The sequence below is a fragment of the Alosa sapidissima genome, chromosome 19 (assembly GCF_018492685.1).
Source record: "Alosa sapidissima isolate fAloSap1 chromosome 19, fAloSap1.pri, whole genome shotgun sequence".
Classification (NCBI taxonomy): domain Eukaryota; kingdom Metazoa; phylum Chordata; class Actinopteri; order Clupeiformes; family Clupeidae; genus Alosa; species Alosa sapidissima.
The window spans coordinates 31383156-31409249 of NC_055975.1; the positions used below are offsets into that span (position 1 = coordinate 31383156).

A 26094-nucleotide genomic window follows, 5' to 3' on the forward strand; every position below is an offset into this window, starting at 1 on the left:
GCGTGTGCCTGAAGCCCTAACCAGTAGGCCACGGCTGCCCCATGTGATGGGCACTGACACAAATTGAACGGTTTTCCCGTTGGCTTCCCATCGTACTGCGCAGACTTGAACTTAGCTACACACACACACACTTAGCTTCCCATACAAACATTTCAGATTCAGTTGCTGCAAATTTGCGGCAAGGTCGTATTTTCACATGCAAATTAGGTTTCTGGCAAACCGTTGTGGTAAACTTTTGTCAATGTTGCAGCAAATTTGCAGAAATGTCATATGCAAATTAGGTTTATCACCAGAAGTTCACTGGTAGTTTGCCATTATTGGGTAAATGTGGTGGCAAGTCACTGGTGGAAAACTTCTCATTGTTGCCAGAACTTCGCTGGAAGTTTGCCTCTAGCGGCCAACACTGGCAAACTTCTGGCAATATTTTCTAGTGAACTCATTTGTTTCCCACAAATCACCCACAAGTTTGCTGCAAATCTGCCGCAAACGTTTCATTTTTGTAAGGGTTCGTATGCACAGCTCATAAGTGATGGTGGTTTCCACTCCTGCCCTGAAGGGGCAGCACCTGGTCTGAGGGAAGCGTAAAGGTGCAGCACCTGGTCTCATCTGGTCTGTTATTTGCAAAGAACTCCATATCCTATTCCTCACACGCACACACACACAGAGCTGAAGCAGACGTGTGTTTGATGAAGTGGTTCCTTTATTGTTGGGTTGAAAATGTTGAGCATGCGCACAGTTACACATCTGAGCCGGCCTTGCAGCGAAGAAGCAAACACGCAAACACACACACACACACACACACACACACAGAGACGAGGCTGTACATGTCTGATTATTATACATTATATACTCCTATAATACAATCAATCACACACACACACACACACACAACCTATCAGGCAGCTGAGCAGTGATCTGTGTGTGTGTACTAGTTCATGTCAAAGGGCAAAGGCTCTCCACAACCAACCCCCAAAGTGCTCAGGCATCTATTGTTTTTGCATGTGTGTGTTTGTGTCTTTATGTGAGAGAAAGAGAGAGAGTGTGTGTGTGTGTGTGTGTGTGTGTGTGTGTGTGTATGTGCGTATCAGTGATAGTGAACGCATCACTGTATATGAGTGTGTGTGTGTGTGTGTGTGTGTGTGTGTGTGTGTGTGTGTGTGTGTGTGTGTGTGAGAGAGAGAGAATGTGAAATAATGCGGTGGGGGGGAAGTCCAGCAACTAACAGGTGATCAGAGGCACGTTAAATAAACACACACACACACACACACGCACACACACACATTCTCTCAGCATGAATGAGTACAGGCAGGTTCACGCACACACACAGACGGAGGGGTCTGTGGGCGGGGCTTTTGCGCTATGTGGCTTATGATTGGTCCATGGGCTCAGTGGGGGTGGAGTCTTCCTCCATCTGCTCCGCCTCCTGCTGCTCCTGAGTCTGGAGTGTGGCGCTCTGCGCGTGTGTGTGTTTGTCCATGGACGCCTGGATGGACCACACCATCTCCTGCAGGCGCTTCCGCTGCGTCTCCACGGCGACGGGATCCAGGCCGCGGGCATCCCTCATTGCCGTGGTAACGACGCCGGGTGCCATGCGGACCAGCTCACGCTCGAGGGGCGGAGCCACGCTGCCACTCAGGTCCACCCCGCTGCTGTGCTGTCGCGTGATTGGCCGGTGCTCTGAGAGGGGCGTGGCCGGGGAGCTGCCCAGCGAATGGCCTTTCCCCTGGAACACAGGGACCGCCGAGGCCGCCTCCTTCTTCCGCACCACGCCCCCACTGCCCAATCGCATGCCGGCGTGGGAGGGGCTTCCGTCTGCGGGCAGCTTAAGCCCCGCCTCCTTGGCCATCTCGTCCACCCCGGGGCCGATGGGAAAGTGGCCGGCGGCGTCCGCACACAGCTCCAGCCGGTCGTCACGGGAACTGTACACAAACACACGGCCCGAGAGCTGGGGGAGGGAGCAGTGCTTCCCGTCCAACAAACCTGCAGATACACACACACACGCACACACACATTAAACACACGCACGAACACACACATTAAACACACGCACGAACACACCACGCACGCATGCACACACATATTAAACACACGCACGCACACACACATTAAACACACCACGCACACACACACACACCACGCACGCATGCACACACATATTAAACACACACACGCACACACACATTAAACACACCACGCACGCATGCACGCACACACCACGCACGCACACACGCACACACACATTAAACACACGCACGCACACACACATTAAACACACGCACGCACACACACACCACGCACGCACACACACATTAAACACACACACACCACGCACGCATGCACGCACACACATATTAAACACACACACGAACACACACACACATATTAAACACACGCACGCACACGCACACACACATTAAACACACGCACGAACACACACACACACCACGCACGCATGCACGCACACACAGATTAAACACACGCACGCACACACACACACACCACGCACGCATGCACGCACATATTAAACACACGCACGCACACACACACACACCACGCACACACATATTAAACACACGCACGAACACACACACACACCACACACGCACGCACGAACACACACACACACCACGCACGCACGCACGCACGCACACACACACACACACCACGCACGCACGCACGCACACACACACCACGCACGCATGCACGCACACACATATTAAACACACGCACGAACACACACACACACCACGCACGCACACACACACATGAATATCACCCCCAAGGACATTTGCAGACACACACACCACGCATGCACGCACAAATATCACCCCCAAGGACATTTGCAGACACACAGACACACACACGTATATCACACATACATGAATACCACCCCCAATGACATTTGGACAGACAGACAGACACAGACAGACACACACACACACACACACACACCCACACACATGAATATGACCCCCAAGGACATTTGCACAGACACACACACGAATATCACACATACATGAATACCACCCCCAATGACATTTGGACAGACAGACAGACAGACACACACACACACACACACGTGACCCGCCATATGAAAACCAGCAGCAAGTCGGCCTACACGAAATCGCACAAAACACAACTTTTTTTCTTCAAATTAGAAAGATTTCGTTTTTTTGCAGAATGTGCAAGTTGAAGTCATGAAGAAAGAAGCCACTCCATGCTTCAGATAACAGCTATGGTTGCCTTAAAAGTATAAATTTTGTTGTTGAAATTGGGTATAGTGTTGGCAAAAATCTGCCTCTCTCTCTTTGTGCTGGGGCGTGTTGGCTAATTTCCATGTTATTTGCTTACAGCTTTGATGCCAAGAGAACAGGTGTGGTGCTTGCAAAAAGTCACTGTGATGCAGAACCTGTGGAATTTCAGCGGTTCTGCCCCCTGTTGACAGTCTTCCTGTCCTGGTCCCATCTGGACTGAACATTGACAGGCAGACCTATCTGCATGAAAAAATCAGGCCCTTCTGTGCTGATGAGGCAAAAGACATCACATGCCCAGCACCAAGGGTCAGAGCACAGAAGAGTCCACAGAAGAATATGCAGAAGAGGATGCGGATGTGATCTCACCAAATAATTGGACTCTCCTTCACAGCCTCTTGCTTGCTATGTTAGCCTTTATGCACAGCCTCTCCCTCCCTCCAACAGCCTGGACTAAATTCACTTAACTCTGGTTCTGACTTATTGTGTTGCCTCCAAAGTCTACTGACTTAAAACTGCACTGTCTTGCCTTACTTTTTTGCACTTTACCAAATAATACCTGAACTCTCCTGTACCACAGGGTCAGTCCCTGCCCTGTCACCCTTATCACACTTATCATACAGCCTCAGCACATTCATGTGGACCTTGTTTGTTATTATGACCGCCGCGCAGCGAAGCGGCGGTCATATAGGTTTAGTCAGATTTTTTTTTCTTCTTTTTTTTCGCATGTCTAAATTTCCGTCAAGGATTCCCGGGACACTGTAACCGGGGTACACGAAACTTGGTGGGCATGTAACCCCACATGGATAGCACGGAACCTCCTGTTTTCGTTTTGACCTGTAGCCCCCCCGCTGGACTGGACCCCCCGAAAGGAGGGTAGGGCAGACACAGTTTTCTGTGAATATCTCGAGAACCGTAGGGTTTAGGAGGACCATTTTTTTTTGTATGTTGATCTCAAAGGGCCATGTCAACCCATTCCATAACCACTCATTTCATGTATAGCGCCACCTAGTTAAACACAAAAAAGTAAAAATGAGGTGTTGTAATCGCAGACATCTGTGAGCTAACATAGTCAAAACTGCACGAAATTGGTAGTGTAGGATCATTATGACACCCTCTGAATGCACGCCAAGTTTCGTGGACTTTCGTTCATGGGGGGCCTTACAATAAAATAATGTATGTGTACATTTAGTGACCGTACACCAACAAGGATTCCCGGGACACTGAAAGACCGGGGTACACGAAACTTGGTGGGCATGTAACCCCACATGGATGGCATGGAACCATCGCTTTTCGTTTTGATCTGTAGCCCCCCCGCTGGACTGGACTCCCCGAAAGGAGGGTAGGGCAGACACAGTTTTCTGTGAATATCTTAAGAACCGTAGGGCCTAGGATGACCAATTTTTTGCGTATGTTTGCCTCCAGGGGTCATGTAAACCCATTCCATATGCACACATGTGCATAAACAGATACACACGCACACACATACATTCACAGTAATCCTACGTATGACACATACTCACACAGTAGACATATATACGCATGCATGCACATGCACACACACACAGGCACATAAACAGGCAAACACACACATGCACGCACACACACCCACCCACACACCCACACACACATAAACATAAACATGTACACGCTCACATGCACACAATTCAAGAATTTCTCAGAATTATGAACAGGCAAGATGGGGGTGGGGTTGTATAAAATGTATATTACATGTTAAATCTATGAACTAATCATGTTTTGGTACTTGTTGTCTAGCAGACACCAGTGAGAATTGAGACTGCATAATGCAATTCAGTGAGACAGTTAGAATCATATATGTCTTTCAGCGTGACTTATTTTTGTGGAAAACGTGCTGGACTGGGCGGCGGTCATATTTTGTACCGCTCTGCGGTACATCTAGTTTAATAACTTTTTCATAGCATCTTCATTCTTATTGTCTAGAGTATAGGATCTTTATTCTTATTATCCTATTGGATTCATATTGACATGTTATTGGGCCTTCTATTGGGAACTTCTAGATGTGATTTATACCTTGGTTTATGGGATTGTAACATCTTACCCTGTGTATTAATGCATGCTATTCAGGGCCTTTTGTAATAAAAGCATTTGCATTTCAATAAAGTACCTTCTAATTCTGATTATTCAGTGTCCAGTGAAGTGCCTAATGAAAATAACACTACATCAATATTAACAACACTACAATTCTTTCTGCCCTGCAGGCTAGCAGATCCAGGTGTCACAGTGACACCTGTAGGGGGAAGGGCTACAGATACCAGATGTCACCATGTGACATCTGTAGAGGAGGGCTTATCTCAATGAGATGCAAATGAGCACAATTGTCTTTCCTATGACTCAGGTGAGGTGAGAATTTGCAAATCTATTAGGCCAGTTTTCTCAGTTTTTCAGAGGGGTATACATTCATATGACCACAACTTATTCAAATATTATCAGATCTCCATGAGTGAGACATCATTGGATAGCTTTGAAACTACACTTTCAGAATCTGTGAATAACTCAAAATGTCTCTGGGGAGTCATGTAGCTGGTTTTCATACGGCTGGTCACATATGCTGATGCTTTTATCCAAAATGACTTACAAAAAGGGAACAATCAAGGTGCGACTAGTACACGTTACTCACATATAGGGGTGTCACGATTCTCCAAATTCTCGATTCCATTTAATTTTCGATTTTAAAGTCCCAATTCGATTCGATTTTCGATCTTTTAAATATTACTATAAATGTTATTTACTTTGTATGGGCCTTTTCTGTTTCGGGAGGGGGGGGGCTCACTTTTTACTTTGAAAGCTCCTACTAAGGGGACTATTTGAGCTACTACCTCAGGGTCTCTCACTGGTCTCCTCCCTGTGCACAGGCACCACGACTGCTGTACATGCCAACTTGGCACATGTGTGTATGTGTGTGTATGTGTGTGTGTGTATGTATGTGTGTGTGTGTGTGTGTGTGTGTGTGTGTGTGTGTGTATGTGTGTGTGTGTGTGTATGTGTGTGTGTGTGTGTGTATGTACATGCCAACTTGGCCAAGGCAGCAGAAGCACCATTTTAAGAATCTCTGTAAAACTAAATCAGTTTCTATTTGCTTAAAGGAACACGCCACACCACCGTTTTTTGAAAATTGGGTTATTCACTGTGTCCCGTAGAGCAAAGTGAGCAAAAACATGTGTGTCTCCGTGCATGCATGGTCTCGTCGCCGGATAGCATGTCCTGAGTAAAGGTGAGCCAACAACAAAAACAATCCCTAATTACCTCTTGTGTCCTGCATATTCACAACGAGTACAAATGGCAATGCAGATTCAGACGAGGCGATTTCATTGGCTGGGAGACATGGGGGCGGAGCACCAAGAGTATCTGGTAGAAGGGAACTCAGGGCTCCAGACCAATTTGGTCGCAAATGCAACGAAAATGTTTAACTAAAATGTTCCCTGGGTCGCACTGGTGCACCTAATGTCATAAGGTTGAGCGCCTAGACTTTACTCGCATCTGCTGTCTCTCCACGAACTTAGTGTTTGTTCTCCTGTTGAGTTTTCCGAAATAAGCTACACAACCTATTGGCAAACGTTTACATCTTGAGAGAGTTCCATCTAGGTAACTGTTAGCTCATGCGTCATGTCTATTATTAATGTAGTGATGATTTCAACAAAATCATAGAAATTAACATTGCAAGACACTTACCTCTTCTATGATCCCATACATATTTTCTTTGACTTGTTAGTTTTTTGTACATTTATTTTTATGAAAAGACATAGAAAACATAATGAATTGCATTCATATATCCTTGGAAGATGCGCGACTATTTACCTCTAGTCTAAAACCATGAGAATGAAAGCTCATTATTTTGACGTTCTTTTTAAAGTGACAAGCACTTAGACCAGACAAACCAACCTAAGACCAACTTTTTTTAACGTTACCCAAGACGTGCCGCCTGAAATACACATGCGTTGTCACGGCTACATAAAACAAATCTTGCATACAGGAAGAAAGCTGTTAGGTCTTTTTTACATTTTATTTTATTCTCAAAAAACAAACGTTTACATCATGTAAAGCAGACCTGTTGGTTACCCAACATAATAAGCTATTTTAAATGTAAAGCTTCCAATGCATATCGCCCCCATCTGTCCGAACCCGACTATAATTTCTAAATATTTGTCCGAACCCGACCCGACCCATCGGGACCCGTCGGGCTCGGGTCGGGTAGCCACACTCTAGCACACACACACACACACACACACACGCATGCACACACACGCATGCACACACACACGCGCACACACACACACACACACACACACACACACACACACACACACACACACACACACACACACACACACGCGCGCGTGCGCGCGCGCGCATGCACACACACACACACTCACCCATGTCCTTCTTGACGATGTTGTAGAACACTCCACCAGGTTGGAACAGATGGGGAAGCTTCTTGGCGTACGACCAAACATCTTCACCTGATGCACACACACACACACACCCGACAGAACGTTATTACACACACACACACAACCAAAACATCTTCACCTGATGCACACACACACACACACACACACACACACACACACACACAACCAAAACATCTTCACCTGATGCACACACACACACACACACACAATCAAAACATCTACACCTGATGCACACACACACACCCGACAGAACGTTATTACACACACACAACCAAAACATCTTCACCTGATGCACACACACACACACACACACACACACAACCAAAACATTTACACCTGATGCACACACACACACCCGACAGAACGTTATTACACACACACAACAAAAACATCTTCACCTGATGCACACACACACACACACACACACACGACACAGAGCGTCATTACACACACACACACACACAACCAAAACATCTTCACCTGCTCTCTGTGTCCTGCTGTTCCTTGTTTAATGTGTAGGTGTGTGTGTGTGTGTGTGTGTGTACGTGTGCGTGTTTGTGTGTGTGTGTACAGTGGGCAGTGCTTCGACTTGGCCAGCTTCACTCGCGGTCCGCGCGTGGGATCACGCGGTATCACGCGACTTTAATTTGTATTTTTCCAGTGAGACGCTGCAACAACCCAAACAACCGGTAGATGGCTCAAGTGAGCAGGGTGTCTCATAAAAAGAAATGGAGCCTGGAAAACCCTACACAGACTTCACTACAGACTTTAGTAGACTGGTTTAGAAATAATTTAATAGCCAGAAATATGCCTGCCCTGCCCTAATAAAGAAATATTTGGTTAACTGCGAGTGAATCCCGTTTGCAGCCGTAGAAGAAACGCAGGACAAATTAAACATTCTGGTTTTCTCTGAGTGCAACGATGATAGACAGACATAATTTGGACAAAATATAGAGCATATTAACCTCCGTTGCTCAGCCAAATGCCTTCCTGTTACGTCCTATTATCACGGAGTTAGAGGCGATAAAGGATTTTTGATGGTCACAAGTTTACTTCATTAGCGGTTTATATTTTTGATTACACGGTTTTGTGGCATTTAAAGGTTTGACTTCGTGCTTATTCAGTAGAGCATTTAGTGCTCTCCCCAATCCCAGACGTTCACATTGCATGTTTGTTTGTAATGGATGCAACCGCGAGATAGGCTACGCGTTTGACGGCAATGAGTTGTTAACAGACATGAACCAAGACATATAGCCCAGCAGCAATCTAGGGACTGTTCGTTATTTATTGAAGGGGCCACCGGATGAATTTTGAGTGCTTCAGTCAAAAGTTGCATGACCCTCCCTTGCCTGCTAGAAATTGTTCAATGACCCTTCGACAGAATTGTTAAAAAAGACATGACCCTCCCCTGCCAATTGTCGCATGTCTTCCGCTCGCGCTGCTTTGCGCCACAGCCACACACTGTGATAACGTTCTTAAATCAATCTTTCCCGTGAGCTTGCATGCTACCAGTCCTTCCTTTTCAAATGTGTTGCGCCTTTTTGCACAATTTCACAAATAATCATATGTGATTAATAATATGACAAATAATCCCTGTGCACGGGGACCAAAACAATGCATGCCAACTTTTTCCGTGGTTATGTATTTTAACATGCCAACTTCCCCCCCGCTGTCTTGCCGTTTTAATGTTTTCCCGTAGAATATCCCATATTTTAATACTCTCATAACAGCCCTGCCATCGGGCCTGTCTCTGTGTTGCCCTGTTGCTACCCCTTGCCCTTCCAACGAAACAGATGTCTTCAAATCATCGTTTTCCTTGCTTGAAGGCGAACTTAGAGTGATGTTAACTATTTAAGTTTAACGGCGTGATTGTCGTGAGAGCACGATTTATTGGCGCTTGCATGTTCGGCCTTATGTCTACATGCGCACCTGAGGCTACTCAGCTACTAGAGAAAAAATTTCCCCTGTTTGTATGTTCACTCCAAGTTGGCCTACCATAACTTACCAACTCTGCACTGTAGACCCTAAACTGGCTATTTATATTTTTCTGTGAAATAAGCAAATGTATTTGTTCAACTTTATGAAGCAGATTTATGCACTAGGCTACTTGGAACGTAACACATTTGACAAAGGACAGATGTGTGTTATAGTGACAAAATATTAACTTTCAGTGTTTTACGATGTCTTTGTCATGGGGAAGTGTTTTCCCCCATGCATTTATTCTAGGCTACTGTCAGTGACTGCCGTGAGAGAAGCGGGTTCTGTGTTTCGTTCATGTTAGTGACTGACGCGAGAGAAGCGGGGTCTGTGTTGTGTTGCGTTAATTTATTTTCAATTGGGCATGCTGTGCCGTGTCGTCCACAGCTCAGTTCTGACAAAGCCGAATTTACTCCTTTTGAAACAATGAGTGCGCGCGTTGGTATGGTTATATTGCTTGACAGGGGGATCCCAAGCAGCTTTCAGCCATAAGGCTACTTTGAGAACATTTCCTAATTCACCCGACACTAATATTCAAAATGTTGAAAACTATTTCGGCATAGCCTATTAACTGACCACCCGATTCACGTTGGGGGGGCAGAGGGGGCCATCAGACATTTGTGCCCAGTTAATCCGGCCCTGACCCCAACAAATCACACCTTCCCACCAGCTGTGACAGCTAAGAAGTCAAGAGGACTCCTAACTCACAGACCTATTCACAAACCGGTTTTGTGGCATTTCGCCTGTTTTGAAATCCTATGCGGCTACAGGAGCTTCCAATCGTGAGGAAGCAATTTTGCATTGTAGGCATAACTAACATGCAATAACGCCACCAACAACAACCAAAACTAGGCTACTCATTGTCAACATGTAAATTAAATGTAACATTATTGTGAATCAAATTCAAATGTTCTCTTTTGCAAACATAGGCATAGGCATAGTAACAGATTAATTTAATAATGTTACAAAGATACTACATCAATCCGTATGTTTCATTAGGCTACTAGGCTATTTGTTTAGCCTTACTCTTGATTCATTTAGGCTAGGCCTTTTTATTCAGTTATTCATCATCTTCTGTCCTTGTGTAGCGCACGCATTCTCAGACCTGTCACCTGCCACTCATCATCGTAAGGGAGGTGTTTGGAATCATTCCCGCGTTACAATCATCAGCCAATCAAGGTGGTCACTTCAGTCAAGCTCGTGCATGAGTAATAACGTCATCCAGAGCAACGAAGACTCACTCACTCTTAGACTGTTAGTCAAAGATTCTAGAGCGCTCAGCTCCAGAATCTGTTCAGGAGTTGTCATTTTCCCTTACTAAGTCTAGGTCTGAAAGGCTTTGTGAATAACTTAATAAGAGAAACTCCTATAGCTAAAATCTTTTATTGCTATTTAGGAGTAGCCTACTCCTAGTGGTAAGATAAAAGGCTTTGTGAATATGGCCCCTGGTGTTTAACCCAATGCATAGCCCATTTACATAAAATAAATGGTCGAATATTAGGCTACTGATGATCATTGTTATTTAAGAACATGCAGAGCACCAAAAACATCTTGCTCGTAAAAAATCATCATACCGCACATTGTGGCGGGTCTGTTATTTAACCTACTTACTGTAGGCTGCGCAAACCACAGGCCTTTATTTTGGGCAAGCCTGCATTCGAGGCAGGCCTTCTGTTGAAGAATTTTATATAAAGCCTGCGCTAACAGTAATCCTCCTGCCCCCGATACCACAGCTGTGGATAGTGTGGAATGCAAGTAATAACACAATCCAATGTGCGTCTCAATTGTCCCCCGCTGACCACCTCACACATTTCTCTAGATTTTGCAACGACCTTACATGACACAATGCCATAAAATGCCAGTGTTTAGGACACCGAATAATGTTTGTAATGATACCAGTTAGGCCTACGTTCAACAGTAACATAAGTGTAATGAGCTATTCATTGTCGAAGGTGCATGGTGAAGTGAAATTCTTACTTTGGAAAAACATTTGCCGATATCATTGGATAGGGAATAGGCGTTGTTTATTTTTTACATACCGGTAGCCTACAATGGCCAGTTCAGACAAAGCCGAAATTACTCATTTTGAAACATTTGTATGGTTATATTGCTTGACTTAAATCCCAGAGAGTAGGCTAGGCTACCGCACCCCACAGTGATGGGCCTAGCGGTCTTACGCGTTCAGTGTGGGGTATAAACAAGCTGAGAATTTAGCGGTGTCACGTCTGCCTGTCACAGACGTGGGGAGCTGAAGCTTGGGATACAGTTACTACAGTAACAGTATTTTATTTTACTTCTTATGGAATATTTTTTTTTTTCACTTTTATAAAGGCTTTGTTTGAATGCTGTTGGAACAAATAGTAGTTGATTATAAAGGCAACTTTCTGTTGCAATATTCTGTGTGTTCTGGACTGCAGGTAACTTGTTAAGCCAGTGGTTCTCAAACTTTTTCTTTCATTCCCCACTTTGATCAAGGGGGCATTGACTGATGATAGTGGAGATAACGTGTTATCCTGAGGCCTTTGCAAGTCAGCATCTCCGACGGTAGTCTACCCTATTAAAAATATAAGTTTTCGATGTCCCAAACGGAGAGCCATACTTTATTGTTTTAACAATCTCTATGCTACTCACCAAAATGTAGGCATGGGAACATGATGAAGTATCCAACTGTCGTGTGTTAAAGGAACCGTATGTAAGAAATGTATTTCAATTAATCATAAAATGGCCCTGATATGTCACTAGACATTAAGAAATCATGTTCATTTCAAATACTTATATCACTGACAATAGTAGACCGGCCAGGATATTGTCATTTAAAAAGTGAAGTTGCAGCCCTCAACTGATGTTGATGTTGTGTTTTGTCATGTCATGTTGTGTTTTGGCCTGATGCGCCACTCTCCACCTATCTGCTAATAACAAAGTCAGTAGTCTTTTGGCATGTGGGTTGGCAACCTCGAGTCAGGGGGGAAGGAGAGGGGATACACCGCTCTACAGTAATTTGAAAGTGATTGCAGTACCAGTTTTGGCCACAATCTTACATATGGTTCCTTTAAATTATTGTGATTACAAGCCAGTGGTTTTCAAACATTATGCGTGACTCGGACATCTATGCAACAGACTCGTATCGTCCTCGCATTCGAGAGCTTCGTGCCAAGTAATAAGCGTTGAGTCGAGATGTTTGTGTGAATGAAACGAAGCGTATAGGCCATAGTGTGACATGCGTAAACCAATGGTGTAGAGATGACGCCACAGGGTTTTATTTAAGAGAGCCTACGTTTGTATGTAGGCAATTTATATTCACAATACTTAGGCCTACTAAAATAAATAGTATTTATTTTTATTTTTTTGTATTGTTCATATTGGGAGTTTAAGAAGTAAATGATGTAAATATTCAGTATATATTGGCACATAGTCGGTTTCCCTTTTTTAGGCCCTATTTTCAATGTCCTGGCCCAGCCAGTCTGTGCTTGTTTGTGTGTGCCTAGAGAAACAAGTGTGGATGTGTGTGTGTGTGTCTGTGTGTGTTGCTCTTCCATCCCATCTCATGTCCCTCTCTCTTATCCACTTCTGAATGACCATGGGTAAAGGCTTATTTGTTATTCACTTAAACATTAGGAGTCTACCTCATAAAATTGATCTTCTTAGAGCATGGCTCTCTTATAACAAACCTGCCGTTATTACTCTATCTGTAACTTGGCTAAATAGTAATGTATGTGATGCTGAAATAAGTCTTGATGGCTATAATTTATATAGAGCAGATAGAGGCAATCATGATGGAGGAGTTGCTACTTATGTATCCTCAAGTCTATCTTCTGAGCTTATTATTTCAAGAGAAAGCCCCATGCATTTTGAATGCATTTTTGTTAGAATATGTTTTCATCAAAACAAACGGTTGATTATAGGAAACATTTATAGACCCCCTAACTCTCCATCCGAATCAACAAATAATATTCTTAGTACTATTAATTCCTTAAATTGTTCTGACGAAATTATAGTATTGGGAGATTTCAACCGAAATTGGCTTGATAGGTCCTCTTTGAAAGAGAGGAATCAGTTTGAAACCCTAAATCTTACTCAATTAATACGGGAGCCCACTAGAGTGGTGGGGAACTCTAGGTCTCTCTTAGATTGGATCCTGGTCACGCATCCCAACAGAATTGCTGATTCAGGTGTTCTATCTGATTGCTTCAGTGACCACTCAGTTATCTTCTGTGTTTTGAAAATAAAGCTACCTCGTCTGCCACCTAAAATAATCAAGGTAAGACAATTCAAAAATATGAATAATGATGTATTTATTCAAGATTTGTTATGTATTAACTGGAACAGGTTGGAATTAATTCCTTATGTTGATGATGCCTGGAATTTCTTTTATACTGAGGTACTAAAGGTTATAGATAAACATGCACCATGGGCATCAGTCAAAGTGAAGGGTAGGCATTTACCATGGATTGCTGGTGACTTAATACATCTATTTAAGCAAAGGGACAAAGCCTGGAAAGACACCACTTAACAAAAGATCAGGCAGATTGGATTGAATATAAGCGATTAAGAAATGAGTGTACTGTTAAAACAAGAAAGGCCAAATCTGACTATTATAAAAATTCACTGTCAAATGATTTTACAAATCCAAAACATTTCTGGAAAAAACTGAATTGCCTGCTGAGTAAACCTAATAAAAATTCCCTTACAAAACTAAGAATAAATAATAATATTATAAATGATCCCACCTCTGTAGCTGACGCCTTTAATCAGCATTTTTCTTCAGTTTGTAAATTACGCCCACCTGATTTCTGTTACTTCAACCACGTATATAGTAATGTAGCAAACAGTTCTCTCTCATTTACCACAATACTTTCCATTGAGGTACAGCAGGCAATCTCCGAAATTAAATCTGGAAGTGGTGCTGGTATAGATGGTCTGGAGATGAAGTTTATCAAGATTGCTTCTCATGTTCTAGCATACCCATTATGTGATCTATTTAATTTATCCATATCTACTTGCAAAGTTCCAGTCATGTGGAAGTGTGCTAGAGTAACACCTTTGTACAAAAGTGGTGATCCACTTGATCCTAATAATTACAGATTATTTCTATTCTTTCTCCAAACCAATCAGGATTTAGGCCCAATTATTCCACCTCTACTGCTCTCACTGAATGTGTTAATGATGTTCCATCGTCTTTGGACAATAATATGCCCACTGGAGCAATATTTATAGATCTTACCGAAGCGTTTGATCTAGTTGATCACTATATTCTCCTTGATAAATGACATAACATTGGTCTTTCTGAACAGTCCATTTTATGGTTTAATTCATATCTTCACTGCAGACGTCAGTGTGTACACTGCAAAAACTTCTTATCTAAGTGTTATTAATCTTATATCAAGATAAAAAACTAGTTGGTATTGTTTTCAGTATAAAGAGACTTACCTAGTGCTTTCTTGTGAAATCATTTGACTTAATTTAAAAAGAAATTGACTTATTTTAAGACATCTCATCTTGATAACAAGCAAATTTGTCTGCCAGTGTGTTAAGCAAATTTGTCCTAAAAACAAGCAAATTTGTCTGCCAGTGCGTTGAGCAAATTTGTCTTGATAAGACTCCTTAAAATAAGTTAAAGTCTTCTTAAATTAAGTCAAAATGATCTTTTGAGAGGGCGCTAGGTAAGTCTTTTCATACTAAAAACAATACCAAATAGATTTTTTAATCTTAATATAAGATCAATAACACTTGGTTAGAATTCATTTTTTGCAGTGTACTTTTCAATGGTGCTCTCTCCCAGTTCACGATAATGGAAAAGGGTGTTCCATAAGGTTCTTGTTTAGGCCCTCTTTTGTTTTCTATTTTCATTAATGACCTCCCACAAATGTGTTTGGACAGTCAAACTCTCCTGTATGCTGATGATACAGTTATTTATTCATCAAAACATGAAATTAATTTGATCAAATCCTCACTGCAACTTGATTTTAATACTATTCAAAAGTGGTTCTCAGATAATGGACTCATTCTGAATAAAACAAAGTCATACAGCATGTTATTTGCCACTAGGTCTGCCCGACATATCCAAGGTAATAGTATAACAATTAAATTCTCAGATGGTACTTTTATGGAGAATGTTGAGGAATTTAAATATTTAGGCCTCTGGATCGACTCCAGTCTTTCCTTCAGGCCTCATATTGACTCTATAGTGAAAAAAGTAAACTATAACTTAAGATTGTTATACCGTTCAATTAATTGCTTCACACAACAGATTAGATTAAGAATTGTAACTCAGCTTTTATTTCCTATTATTGATTATGCTGACATTGTTTATATGTGTTGTGTTGAGATGTCCGTTCCTAATCCATCATTGTCATATGTATCAGCAATTGAACCTCTTATCCCCAAAGGCCAGACGACAGCTACACTGGTTTTAGTTTGTTTATAAATGTATCTTTTTTAATTATCCTTTTTATTTGAAGCAACACTTAGTCATATATAGGTCAACTTATGGCCTTAGACACCTTGATCATCTCTTCTTTTCGGTCCCAAATATTTCTAAAGAAATCGGAAGACGTGCTTTCAAATTCAAAGCCCCCTCTGACTGGAACAGCTTGCCTTGTTCCTTAAGGTCTATCTCTTTCTTTCCACTTGTTAAGGCATCCCTTTTATCTTACTTGCAATCCGGTGACCAATGTAAATGTTTCCTTGGTGTATGACTTGCACTTTTTTTCATTAATGCACCTTCTCTCATTAATGCCCTTATTAGGATATTATGTATGTATTTGTGCACTAGTGGATATGTGCCTTTATGTGTACATGTGTATGTGTACAGTATGTATGTATATGTATGTACGTGTGTATGTATGTATGTATGTATGTATGTATGTATGTATATGTATATGTATGTATGTATGCATGGATGCATGTTTGCATGCATGTGTGTGTGTGTATATGTATTTTTGTATATGTAAGTATATGTAAGTTATACGTTTGTTTTGGTGGCTTTTCTAAATATGGTTCTCTCCTGTAATATCTTCATATCTTACCATACTGATCATGTGAATATGCTTTGGACAGTGGTGGGACAGGCTGGGGTGGTTGGTTGTGAGGAAGAGCTTTAGTATGTGTGAGTGTGTTTTGTGTTACTCTGAGGACCCCCTCGAAAATGAGATGTCCATCTCAAGGGGTTATCCTCTAATAAATGAATTTGAATTTGAGTATTTTATTTGTATTGGTTGTTTAGAGTAAAAAAAAAAAAAAAATCGGTCGGTCTTAACGCAAGTTTACAACCGGCAAGTCGGTTGGACTAAAAGGGGAAAAAAATAATTATTTGGGTCGGTTCTAAATTGACAGGGTCGGTCGGGTTACGGCAAACGAAAATATTTTTAAAGATAGCCTGGCAGTGTTTTTTTGCACGTCTGCAGAAGTCAGCCAAATATGAATGTAATTCTGTGGCATACAGCAGATGTATTTGTTTAATGTACAGAAAAATAAAAATGACATGTCAAGCAGTCAATTGACTACATTGCAGTCAAGAAGTAAGCAAATTAATTTACGAAACCAAAACGTGGGTCATAGTTGTCTAAGCCTCTATTGCGAAGCCTGTTAAAAACGTCGCCAGATAGTATTAAATCGGCAACAACATTGTTTTCTGCAGAAGCCTACCCAAGGCTACAGATTAATTCTGAACAGTTATTTCTCTACTGGCTCAATTATCACACCACTGTTTTGATTTGCGTAGTTGCATTAACCCCAACACTGACAATAATGTAGACAGCAAATTTCGTCAAGCCTTAAGCACCCAAGTAGCCTAAATCGAGGTAATGTTTAATTATGCATGATTTATTTTGTTATTGAATTCGTAGGCTGGGATTACTCTTGGCAAGTCTCCTGCTTTTTCAGAAGGGGCGGCAGGCAGAGCGATGTACAGTGGCAGAGCGACGCACAGTGGCTGAAAGTGGTACTAAAGCTTCACGCAGCTTCACGCCTCGTAATGCGCGAATGAAGTGGTCATTTGAAAGAGATGCCCACTGTATGTGTGTGTGTGTGTGTGTGTGTGTGCGTGTGCGTGTGCGTGTGCGTGTATGCGTGTGTGCGTGTGTGCGTGTGTGCGTGTGTGCGTGTGTGCGCGTGCGTGCGTGTGTGCGTGCGTGCGTGCGTGCGTGCGTGCGTGCGTGCGTGCGTGCGTGCGTGCGTATGTGTGTGTGTGTGTGTGTGTGTGTGTGTGTGTGTCTTACCCATAAGTGTAGCCAGTAGGCAGAGGGATGAGATCTCCAGGTCGATGTTGTCTTGTAGTTCTCTTTCTGCACGGCTCATAGACTCCTCCCTCCTCTCCTCTCTGTCTCCCCCTCTCCTCTCCTCCCTCCTCTCCTCTCTGTCTCCCCCTCTCCTCTCCTCCTCTGCAGTTCTCCGCTCATCCTCCTCTCCTCCATTTACTTCAGACTCCTCCTCTGTCCGTAACACCTGCAAACACACACACACCCCCTCTTTGAAATAATGCGAAATAAACTGTAAAGTATGCAAAATAAACTGAAGTACACACACAAACACAACAAACACACACACACAAACACACAAACACAACACAAACACACACACACAAACAACACAAACACACCTCTTTGAAATAACATGAAATAAACTGGAGTACACACACAAACACTCATACAAACACAACACAAACACAAACACACACAAACACACACACACAAAAACACAACACACACACCTTTCAAATAATGCGAAATAAACTGCCAGCCAGCAGATCCACGTCATGAGTATTATATCTACACCTAGGAACTTATTCCCCGTTACATATTGTTCTTAGAGTAGATTCTTTTAGAACTTATTCCCCGTTACATATTGTTCTTAGTAGGGCTGGGCGATAAAACGATAGCGATATGTATCGCAATAGACATGTAATCGATATCAATAAAAAATACGTTCATAGAACATTCGATAATAAAAAGCAACGCACACCTCCCGCCTTAAGTTGTCCATAATTATTACACGGCTCTTCAGAGTGCTGCAGAACGTTCCATTCACATGAATGGGCCTTCCCAACGTTCGGGCCTATGTTAAATCTACATAAATCACCGGCAAAGCATTTAATCACCGCTGTCAATGGCAACGGGTTTTGTGCTTCTGATTAATGTCTTTCATATCACTACACAAGGACTGGAACTTCATTCAAACGTGAAAGCAGACGGTTGATCAGCTGTGTTCTAAAGAATGTTTGATTCAAGTTCAGCGTGTGTTGCGAACTATTTGTTTCTCAGCAAATGCCACGATGAACTGTAACAAATAGGCTAGGTTATGTAGGCTAAAGTCATATCGTGGGGAGTTTATTATTTCGTTTTGGCAAGTAGCCGTATAATAAGCGGGATAATGTATAGAACGCCGGTCATTATGGGAAAATAAGTCCCTTCAGGGCGGAACAAGACTGCGCTGCGCGTCGGGGTCCAGTTCGCCCTGTCTGACTTATTTTCCCAGTAATGACCGGCGTTCTATACATTATCCCTTACATAAATAGGTTAAATATATCTAGCATTGTAGCTAGTATTTGCAACTCTAGAGTAGGCGATAGAAGTAGGCGACCTCAACAACAGAAGAGTACAGGGAGGAGGGATTACTATGAGCCCACACACACACACACACACACACACACACACACTCACACTCACGCTCACACGCACACACACACACACACACACACACGCACGCGCGCACGCACGCACACACACAAACACAAACAGACACACACACACACACACACTCTCTACAACACACACACACACACACACGCGCGCGCGCGCGCACGCACGCACACACACAAACACAAACAGACACACACACACACTCTCTACAACACAAACACAAACAGACACACAGACACACTCACACACACACGCACGCACACACACACACACACGCGCACACACAGCGCACACACACACACAAACAGACACACACACACTCTCTACAACACACACTCACACACACACACACACACACACACAAACACAAACAGACACACACACACACACTCTCTACAACACACACTCACACTCACACACACACACACGCGCGCACGCACGCACGCACGCACGCACACACACACAGCGCACACACACACACAGCGCACACGCACACACACAAACACAAACAGACACACACACACACACACTCTCTACAACACACACACACACACACACTCTCTACAACACACACACACACACACTCTCACCTCCACGCTGACGCGTTCTCCGTGCTGGAGAGGGACGGGCGTGTCGTCGGAGGCGTCGGCGGGTGGGGGGAGGGGCCTGGGCGGGAAGCCTGCTCTGATTCGCTGGCGTCCAGGGGGGATGGAGAAGGCGGCGGCGATGGCGCGCTGTAGCTCCGCGTGATTGGTCCGCGGCTGCAGCGTCAGCGTTGCCTGGCGCCCGTCGCTCGTGGTCACGCGGATCTTCTTCTCGCCGCTGGCCGGAGGCGGGGCCTTGGTTGGGGTGGGCGGAGCAGACGATGAGGAAGAGGCGGAGTCAGCTTGTCCGTCAGTTTTGGGGGTGTGTGTGTGTGTATGTGTGGGTCCGTCAGCTTTGGGTGTGTGTGTGTGTGTGTGTGTGGGTCCGTCAGCTTTGGGGGTGTGTGTGCGTGTGTGTCCGTCATCTTTGGCCGTGTGTGTGTGTCGCTGCTGCGTCTGAGGGGCGTGGTCCCGGATGCTCTGCTGCACGCGTAGCTCCGCCTTGCTCATGGTAAGCTCCTCCCTGTGCAGCGTGCGACTCTTGTGGCCCGTCAGGATGATCTTGGAGGGCGGGGTGTGTGTGTGTGTGTGTGTGTCCGCGTGTGTGTGTGTGTGCGCGTGCTCCACGCTGACGGGCCGGTACTGGTCAGGTCCACGGCGGGCCGTCTGCTGCAGGATGGACGTCACCACCTTCTGGACGAGCGGCTCGGAGCCGAACTCGCCGGGGAAGTGCTGGTCCACCAGGCGTGCCGCCACCTCGTAAGCGTTGGAGTTGAGCGCCGCGTCGCTCTCGTACTGCCACCAGTGGACCGTCTCCCTGACGACGCGTCCAGCCCAGTCCAGTGTCACGGGCAGCTCCTCCGGCAGGTTGTCGTACTCGCCGCCCGCCCAGTAGTGCTTGAAGCCGCAGCCGCACTTGCTGCCCGGTCCGCTGGGGGTGGAGGTGCGGTCTCCGTCGCGGTACAGCACGCCCCCGTGTGGCGAGAGCGGGCGCAGCGCGGAGGAGTGGCAGGTGTGGCAGGCGGCCGGAGAGCTGCGGGCGTAGTCGGGCATCAGGGCGTCGGCCGCCGCGTCGTACACGCACACCAGCGACATGAGGGGGAAGCTGTAGCTGCGCTCTGATTGGAGGGCTCCGTGGGTGCGCGTGGCGAGCGCGTGTAGCTTCCCGCCGGGGCTCAGCCAATCGCGCGGCACGCTGAGCTCGGACACGCCCCCGCAGGCCAGGCAGCGGTGCAGACGGCCCTCGGACAGCCATCGCCGTGCCGACGCGGTCACCTCCTCGGGGGCGGGGTTGACGACGCCGCGTCGGCGGAACACGTAGTGATGCACGTCGGCCACCAGGGCGGCGCTCACGCCGTGCTCGCCCTCAAACACCGCGTCCATGGCAACCACCAGCCGCCGCAGGTAGCCGTCTCCCAGCGAGCGCTCGCCCCCGATCACACACCCGCCCTCTTCGTCCAGCGCCATGTAGCGGCCGATCAGCTCCTGCGGGACGCCCCAGGCCTTGGGCAGCAGCTGATTGGGCAGTCGCGGAGGCCCCGCCCCTCTCACGCCCACCAGCGGGATGTAGTGGTTATGGGCGGAGCTACTCCAGGCCAGGCAGATGGGCTTGTTGAGGTCGCCGTGGCGATCGCGGCAGTCGTCGGGCGGCACCAGGCCGGGCAGGAAGGTGGCGCTATAGTCGCCAGGCGAGCTCATGCCGCTCAGCGAGTCCAGCAGCAGGACCGGGCGCCGCAGCACGTTGGCCAGGCCGAACACGTGGACGTTCCGCAGGCCGAGGGGGACGCCCTCGGGGGGGGTGAAGCGGGGGTCGCACTCGCTGATGATGTCGTCCCACTCGGCCGCGTCGATGAAGTCGGCGAACAGCGCTCGGTAGCGGGGGAGGTTTGAGGCGAAGTGGCGGCGGAGGTTCTCCCGCAGGGCGTGCCAGAAGAGCTCTCGGCCCACGAGCGCCCGCGACACCGCGTGGACCAGGCAGTGTCCATCTCCGTCCACGTGCACGGGAACGAGCCGCTCCTGGTCGCCGTTGGCGGCGCGCACCTGAGCCAGCGTGTCACGCAGGTAGAGTAGCGAGCCCGAGCGGTCCTGGCCGTAGCCCGCAGAGTCCAGGTGCTCGCGCTCGATCAGGAAGGCGCGGTCGGCCAGGAGGGCGCAGTCGAACATGTCACCCTGGTTCATGTCGCTCAGCAGGCGCGCCTGCCCGCTCTGACGGTCCATCCCGTAGCGCGTGAGCGTAGGCGACAGCAGCTTGCAGTGGTAGTTGGACAGGCCCGCCACCTTCACGAGCTCGGGGCCCTTCTTGGGCGCGCCCGTGACGCCCAGCAGTGCGTGGCGCAGCAGGTTGTGCAGCACCACGTCGGGATCCGTCACCTCCTCCATACGCAGCAAGCTCCGCTGCTCGTGCCGCTGGCCGCACTCGGTGCACTCGATGCTCGCGGCGGAGCTCTGCGCGGGGAAAAAGAGCCGCGCCTGGCATGCTGGGTCCGGGCACGAGCCCGACAGGATCCGCTTGTCTTTCTTCTTGCTGCCGGGCGGCGATGACGACATGGTTGCTTTCGAGTCGTGGTCTCGCTCTTACAAATACATTCTAGGTGACTCGCGTCTCTCCCCGCGGGGTAACTCTTGTTTATGTCTCTCTTGCAGAAGAGGAACAACACGGAAGCGGTTTGTTTTTTCCTGACAGACGTAGCCGCTGCCTCTATCAGCACGTAACGGCGCGCAGAGACCCGTTTCGCATGGGCATTGTAGTCCACCGCAATGGCATGAAATCGCCCTGTGCTGCAACGCCGCCGTCCAAAAACTTCGACAGCTTTCCCGTTAAAGAGGTCTGAATTAATTAACACTGCTGACGAAACCGGAGTGTTTGTCCATTGGTGCACTTCTCTTTTGTGCTACTTATTGAAATTACTCAGCCAACAACCTCCAATGACGCGCAATATTCTTAGCTCTTGTCGCATTTCTTTACGTCACCACACCGGAAGAGTTAACGTGTTTTGAGATTCAACATTGCAACTGTCATGCGCAGTGTCAACAACAAGCAAGATTTCATGGATAATAATAAAATGCATCCAGACAAATCTTTACTAACTTAACAGCCAAATGTACATAGTGGAAGCGCGCAAGCTAAATGCCCCCCGGTTAGAATCTTTGCTTTACCGACAAGTGTGTTGGCCGCTGAGTTCGCTGGACGTCAAGAACCCCACGGATTGGGAAGTCAATTATCTTTAACGTGTCTTTCTGAGCGCCTCCTCCACCATAACACGCGCCGATCAAGGTCCACGACCAAGGTCCAACATCGATACACTCGAGATACGTTTCGTGTGTAGTAGTCCAGCACATACACCAGCCTGTCGCTCGCTTCGTCTGGGTGCCTCCGAACACCGACCCGACTGAGGCCGAGCAGAACAGAGGACGGGCAGCACGCAGTGCTTCAGGCCACCGCTAGGTGGCACATGGCTAGATGTGGTCTATCAAACTGCATTTTCTTCTACTACAGTGCCCAAGTCCAGTGGGTGTTCTAGGACGAGAGAGAGAGTGTGTGTGTGTGTGTGTGTGTGTTTGGTGAATTTGGCATAAACAAAGTATCAACACAGAACCAGTGGAGGCCAGTAGGGCTGAGCAACATCGGCTACTGTATGTGTAATGTTCAAACTGTATGTTCAAAGACAATCAGGAAAAACAGAGAAATACTGCAAACTCAGCCACCAGCCCTGAGTCCTGTCACGCTATCACGCAAATTCTTCTTTAGTCACTACTAGTCTGAGATTTAATGTTCACATTGACTCCCATTCAAGAAATCAAAACATACTTCAAACATGTGCTCAAACGCTGCTGACTTATGCCAGCAACAATAAATTGGCTTAAGGGCAGTTCCAGCGCTATGGATGTGGCAGTTGGACTCATATTGGTAAACAAAATGCCTTAGAGTGGGGGCAACATTAGTATCAGTGAATTAATTTGCATAACTTTTAATGCAACCTCTGTCCTCTGAATACTGACAAATCTTAAAATTTCATATAATCATTTACATCCTAAGAATACAAGGCATTTTATCAGCGTTATGGATGTGACATGAAATGGACACACTTTTATGAGAGATTACAGGTTTTCTACAAACTGTGAATTTTTCGGGAAACTGCTGAAACCATGATATATGTAGCATGAAGGAGACTTGAATAAACACAAAAAGTGTGTGTCTGAAACTATGCGTCATTTTCGTAATGCATTATGTTGGAAAAACTGCCATAATGGATGTGACCGTTTCACGTTATGGATGTGACGTGTCTGAACCAGTCCTCCACAAACTACATAAAATCCCTTGGGGATCAATAAAGTATCTATCTATCTATCTATCTATCTATAAAACACATACTTAAGTAGTGAATTTTGATATGAAACAACTAAAATAGTAATTATGAAAAACTAGCAATGAAATTATTGCTTCCTCAGTGCCCATTAAGAAGAATCAGGACAAGTAATTTAAAAAATTAAAACAATAAATATGTTTTTTTCTTTTACTGTGATCAATTTTGGTCAATGATTCCGGGTTACTGAAACACAGGGAACATGACATTTGTTGGCCACTCCTCCAGTGCGCTAGACAAACTAACCTGAACAATTGCACCCAAGATGATAAAATGCTTATGGTATAGTCTCAAGAGCCCGCATCAACCTAGCCCATACCCACTCATTTGTGACACACACACACACACACACAGACAGGCAAGCACATACACACACACACGCACATGCACAAACAAACACCCGCACACACATAAACACACACACACACAGGCACGCACACGCACACGCACATGTGCACGCACACACCCACACACCATTAGCACCCTAACACACACACACATACACACACACTCTTATACACAAAAGCAAACTCACACATGCGCACAATCATTTACATGCACATAAGTTTCAGGAGTAAGAGATGGAGACAAATTGACAAGCGTGATTTATTTTTGCAGAGAGAATGTGCTGGACCGAGCAGCGATCATATTTTGTACCGCTATGAGGTACATCTAGTTTATTGCTGGTAGTTTATTGCTACAGAGGGTCTGACACTTCAAATGCTGGCATATCATGTTGTAAACCTTTGTCAATGAGCGTCACATTTCAAATTAAACTGTGTTACGTAAACAGATGTGAATGGCAGGCTGAACACATCTGCAAAAGAAGGAGGTTGCTACGTTAACTCCAACTGCAAAGTCAGCCATCCTCACCAGCTAACACGATCATCCAGTTACTGTACAACAACAGTATGACAATTACGGGAAGATAATCGCTCAGATTTTCATTATTGGACCACTCGAAAATAGGCTATGTCAATCACTGGAGGTATTTTATTTAATTTTATGTTTTGTTGTGCTAATGCTGAGGCCTTTCTTTGGTTTTGATCAGCCTAGTAATCTCAGAACAGACAGAGGCATTATTATGCCACCAGAACAGACGTTTATCAGCTTTGAGGTAAAATAAAGTCTCCAGTCTTGTAAATTCACATTATGTAAAAACCATAAAGTCACATCCATAACGCACCATTAAAGGTTTTAAAAGTAAGAAAGGGGCACAATTAGTTAATCATATTTTAAATTGATATAAATCAGCTTTGCACAGACACTTTGGACATTGTTGCATCAACACTGTATGTGTAGCATAATCTTTTCCTATAAAACGTTATGGATGTGACATGGCCATGGAACTTGCTGACTTAAAAACAAAAGCCTTACAAATGTAAGGAGCTGTGCTCTTAAGGCAAGCTGAGCATACACATTGCTCTACCATTCCCTTGTCAATCTGGAATTTGTCAAATGATAACAATTTGTTGGAACCTTGGGTCCATTTATCCCCTTTTTAAGTATGTGTAATATTGCCATGTGAACACTGTTGCTTCTGTATGGTTGCACACCATACTTATGATGTCAAAATAGTGTAATTAGATCAGTTACAAACAATAAAATATAGACCTAAAGGAACATTTTAACAATAGTTCTATTTGTCCTTTTTCCATGGTAAGGATGACCTTTGCATGGAATTGCCCTTAAAGGTGCCATGTGTAAGAATTGAGGTAAAAATATCCAAAAAATGAGCTACACGCATCAAAAGAATGAGAAGAAATAAGGGTGATGATGTCATTAAAAAAATGGCAAGGTATAGTGCTGCAGAGATATCAACCAGAATTAGC

The 26094-nt window shown here is 45.3% G+C and overlaps 1 protein-coding gene across 2 annotated transcripts; it reads right to left on the minus strand.

Moving 5' to 3' along the window:
- Nucleotides 1-682: 682 nt before the first annotated feature.
- On the minus strand, nt 683-23336 carry vcpip1 (valosin containing protein (p97)/p47 complex interacting protein 1). 2 transcript variants are annotated; one of them, XM_042071354.1, is made up of 5 exons: nt 20274-23336; nt 19905-20234; nt 17896-18121; nt 7664-7750; nt 683-1980 (listed from the first exon to the last, which is right to left on the minus strand). In XM_042071354.1, exons 1-5 carry the CDS (start codon nt 22443-22445, stop codon nt 1367-1369), a joined length of 3429 nt encoding a protein of 1142 aa, XP_041927288.1. In that variant the 5' UTR covers nt 22446-23336; the 3' UTR covers nt 683-1366. The 2 variants fall into 2 exon arrangements, with proteins under 2 accessions (XP_041927288.1, XP_041927287.1); XM_042071353.1 differs by having other exon boundaries at nt 19905-23336.
- Nucleotides 23337-26094: the final 2758 nt, after the last annotated feature.

What these genes read in the sequence shown, in the direction of transcription:
- vcpip1 (XM_042071353.1), bottom strand. Translation starts at nt 22,445, where the DNA reads ATGTCGTCATCGCCGCCCGGCAGCAAGAAGAAAGACAAGCGGATCCTG. An exon ending in GAGAACGCGTCAGCGTGGAG is followed by an intron (nt 18,122 to 19,904) that starts GTGAGAGTGTGT and finishes GTGTGTTTGCAG; the next exon opens with GTGTTACGGACAGAGGAGGA. An exon ending in CCTACTGGCTACACTTATGG is followed by an intron (nt 7,751 to 17,895) that starts GTAAGACACACA and finishes TGTGTGCATCAG; the next exon opens with GTGAAGATGTTTGGTCGTAC.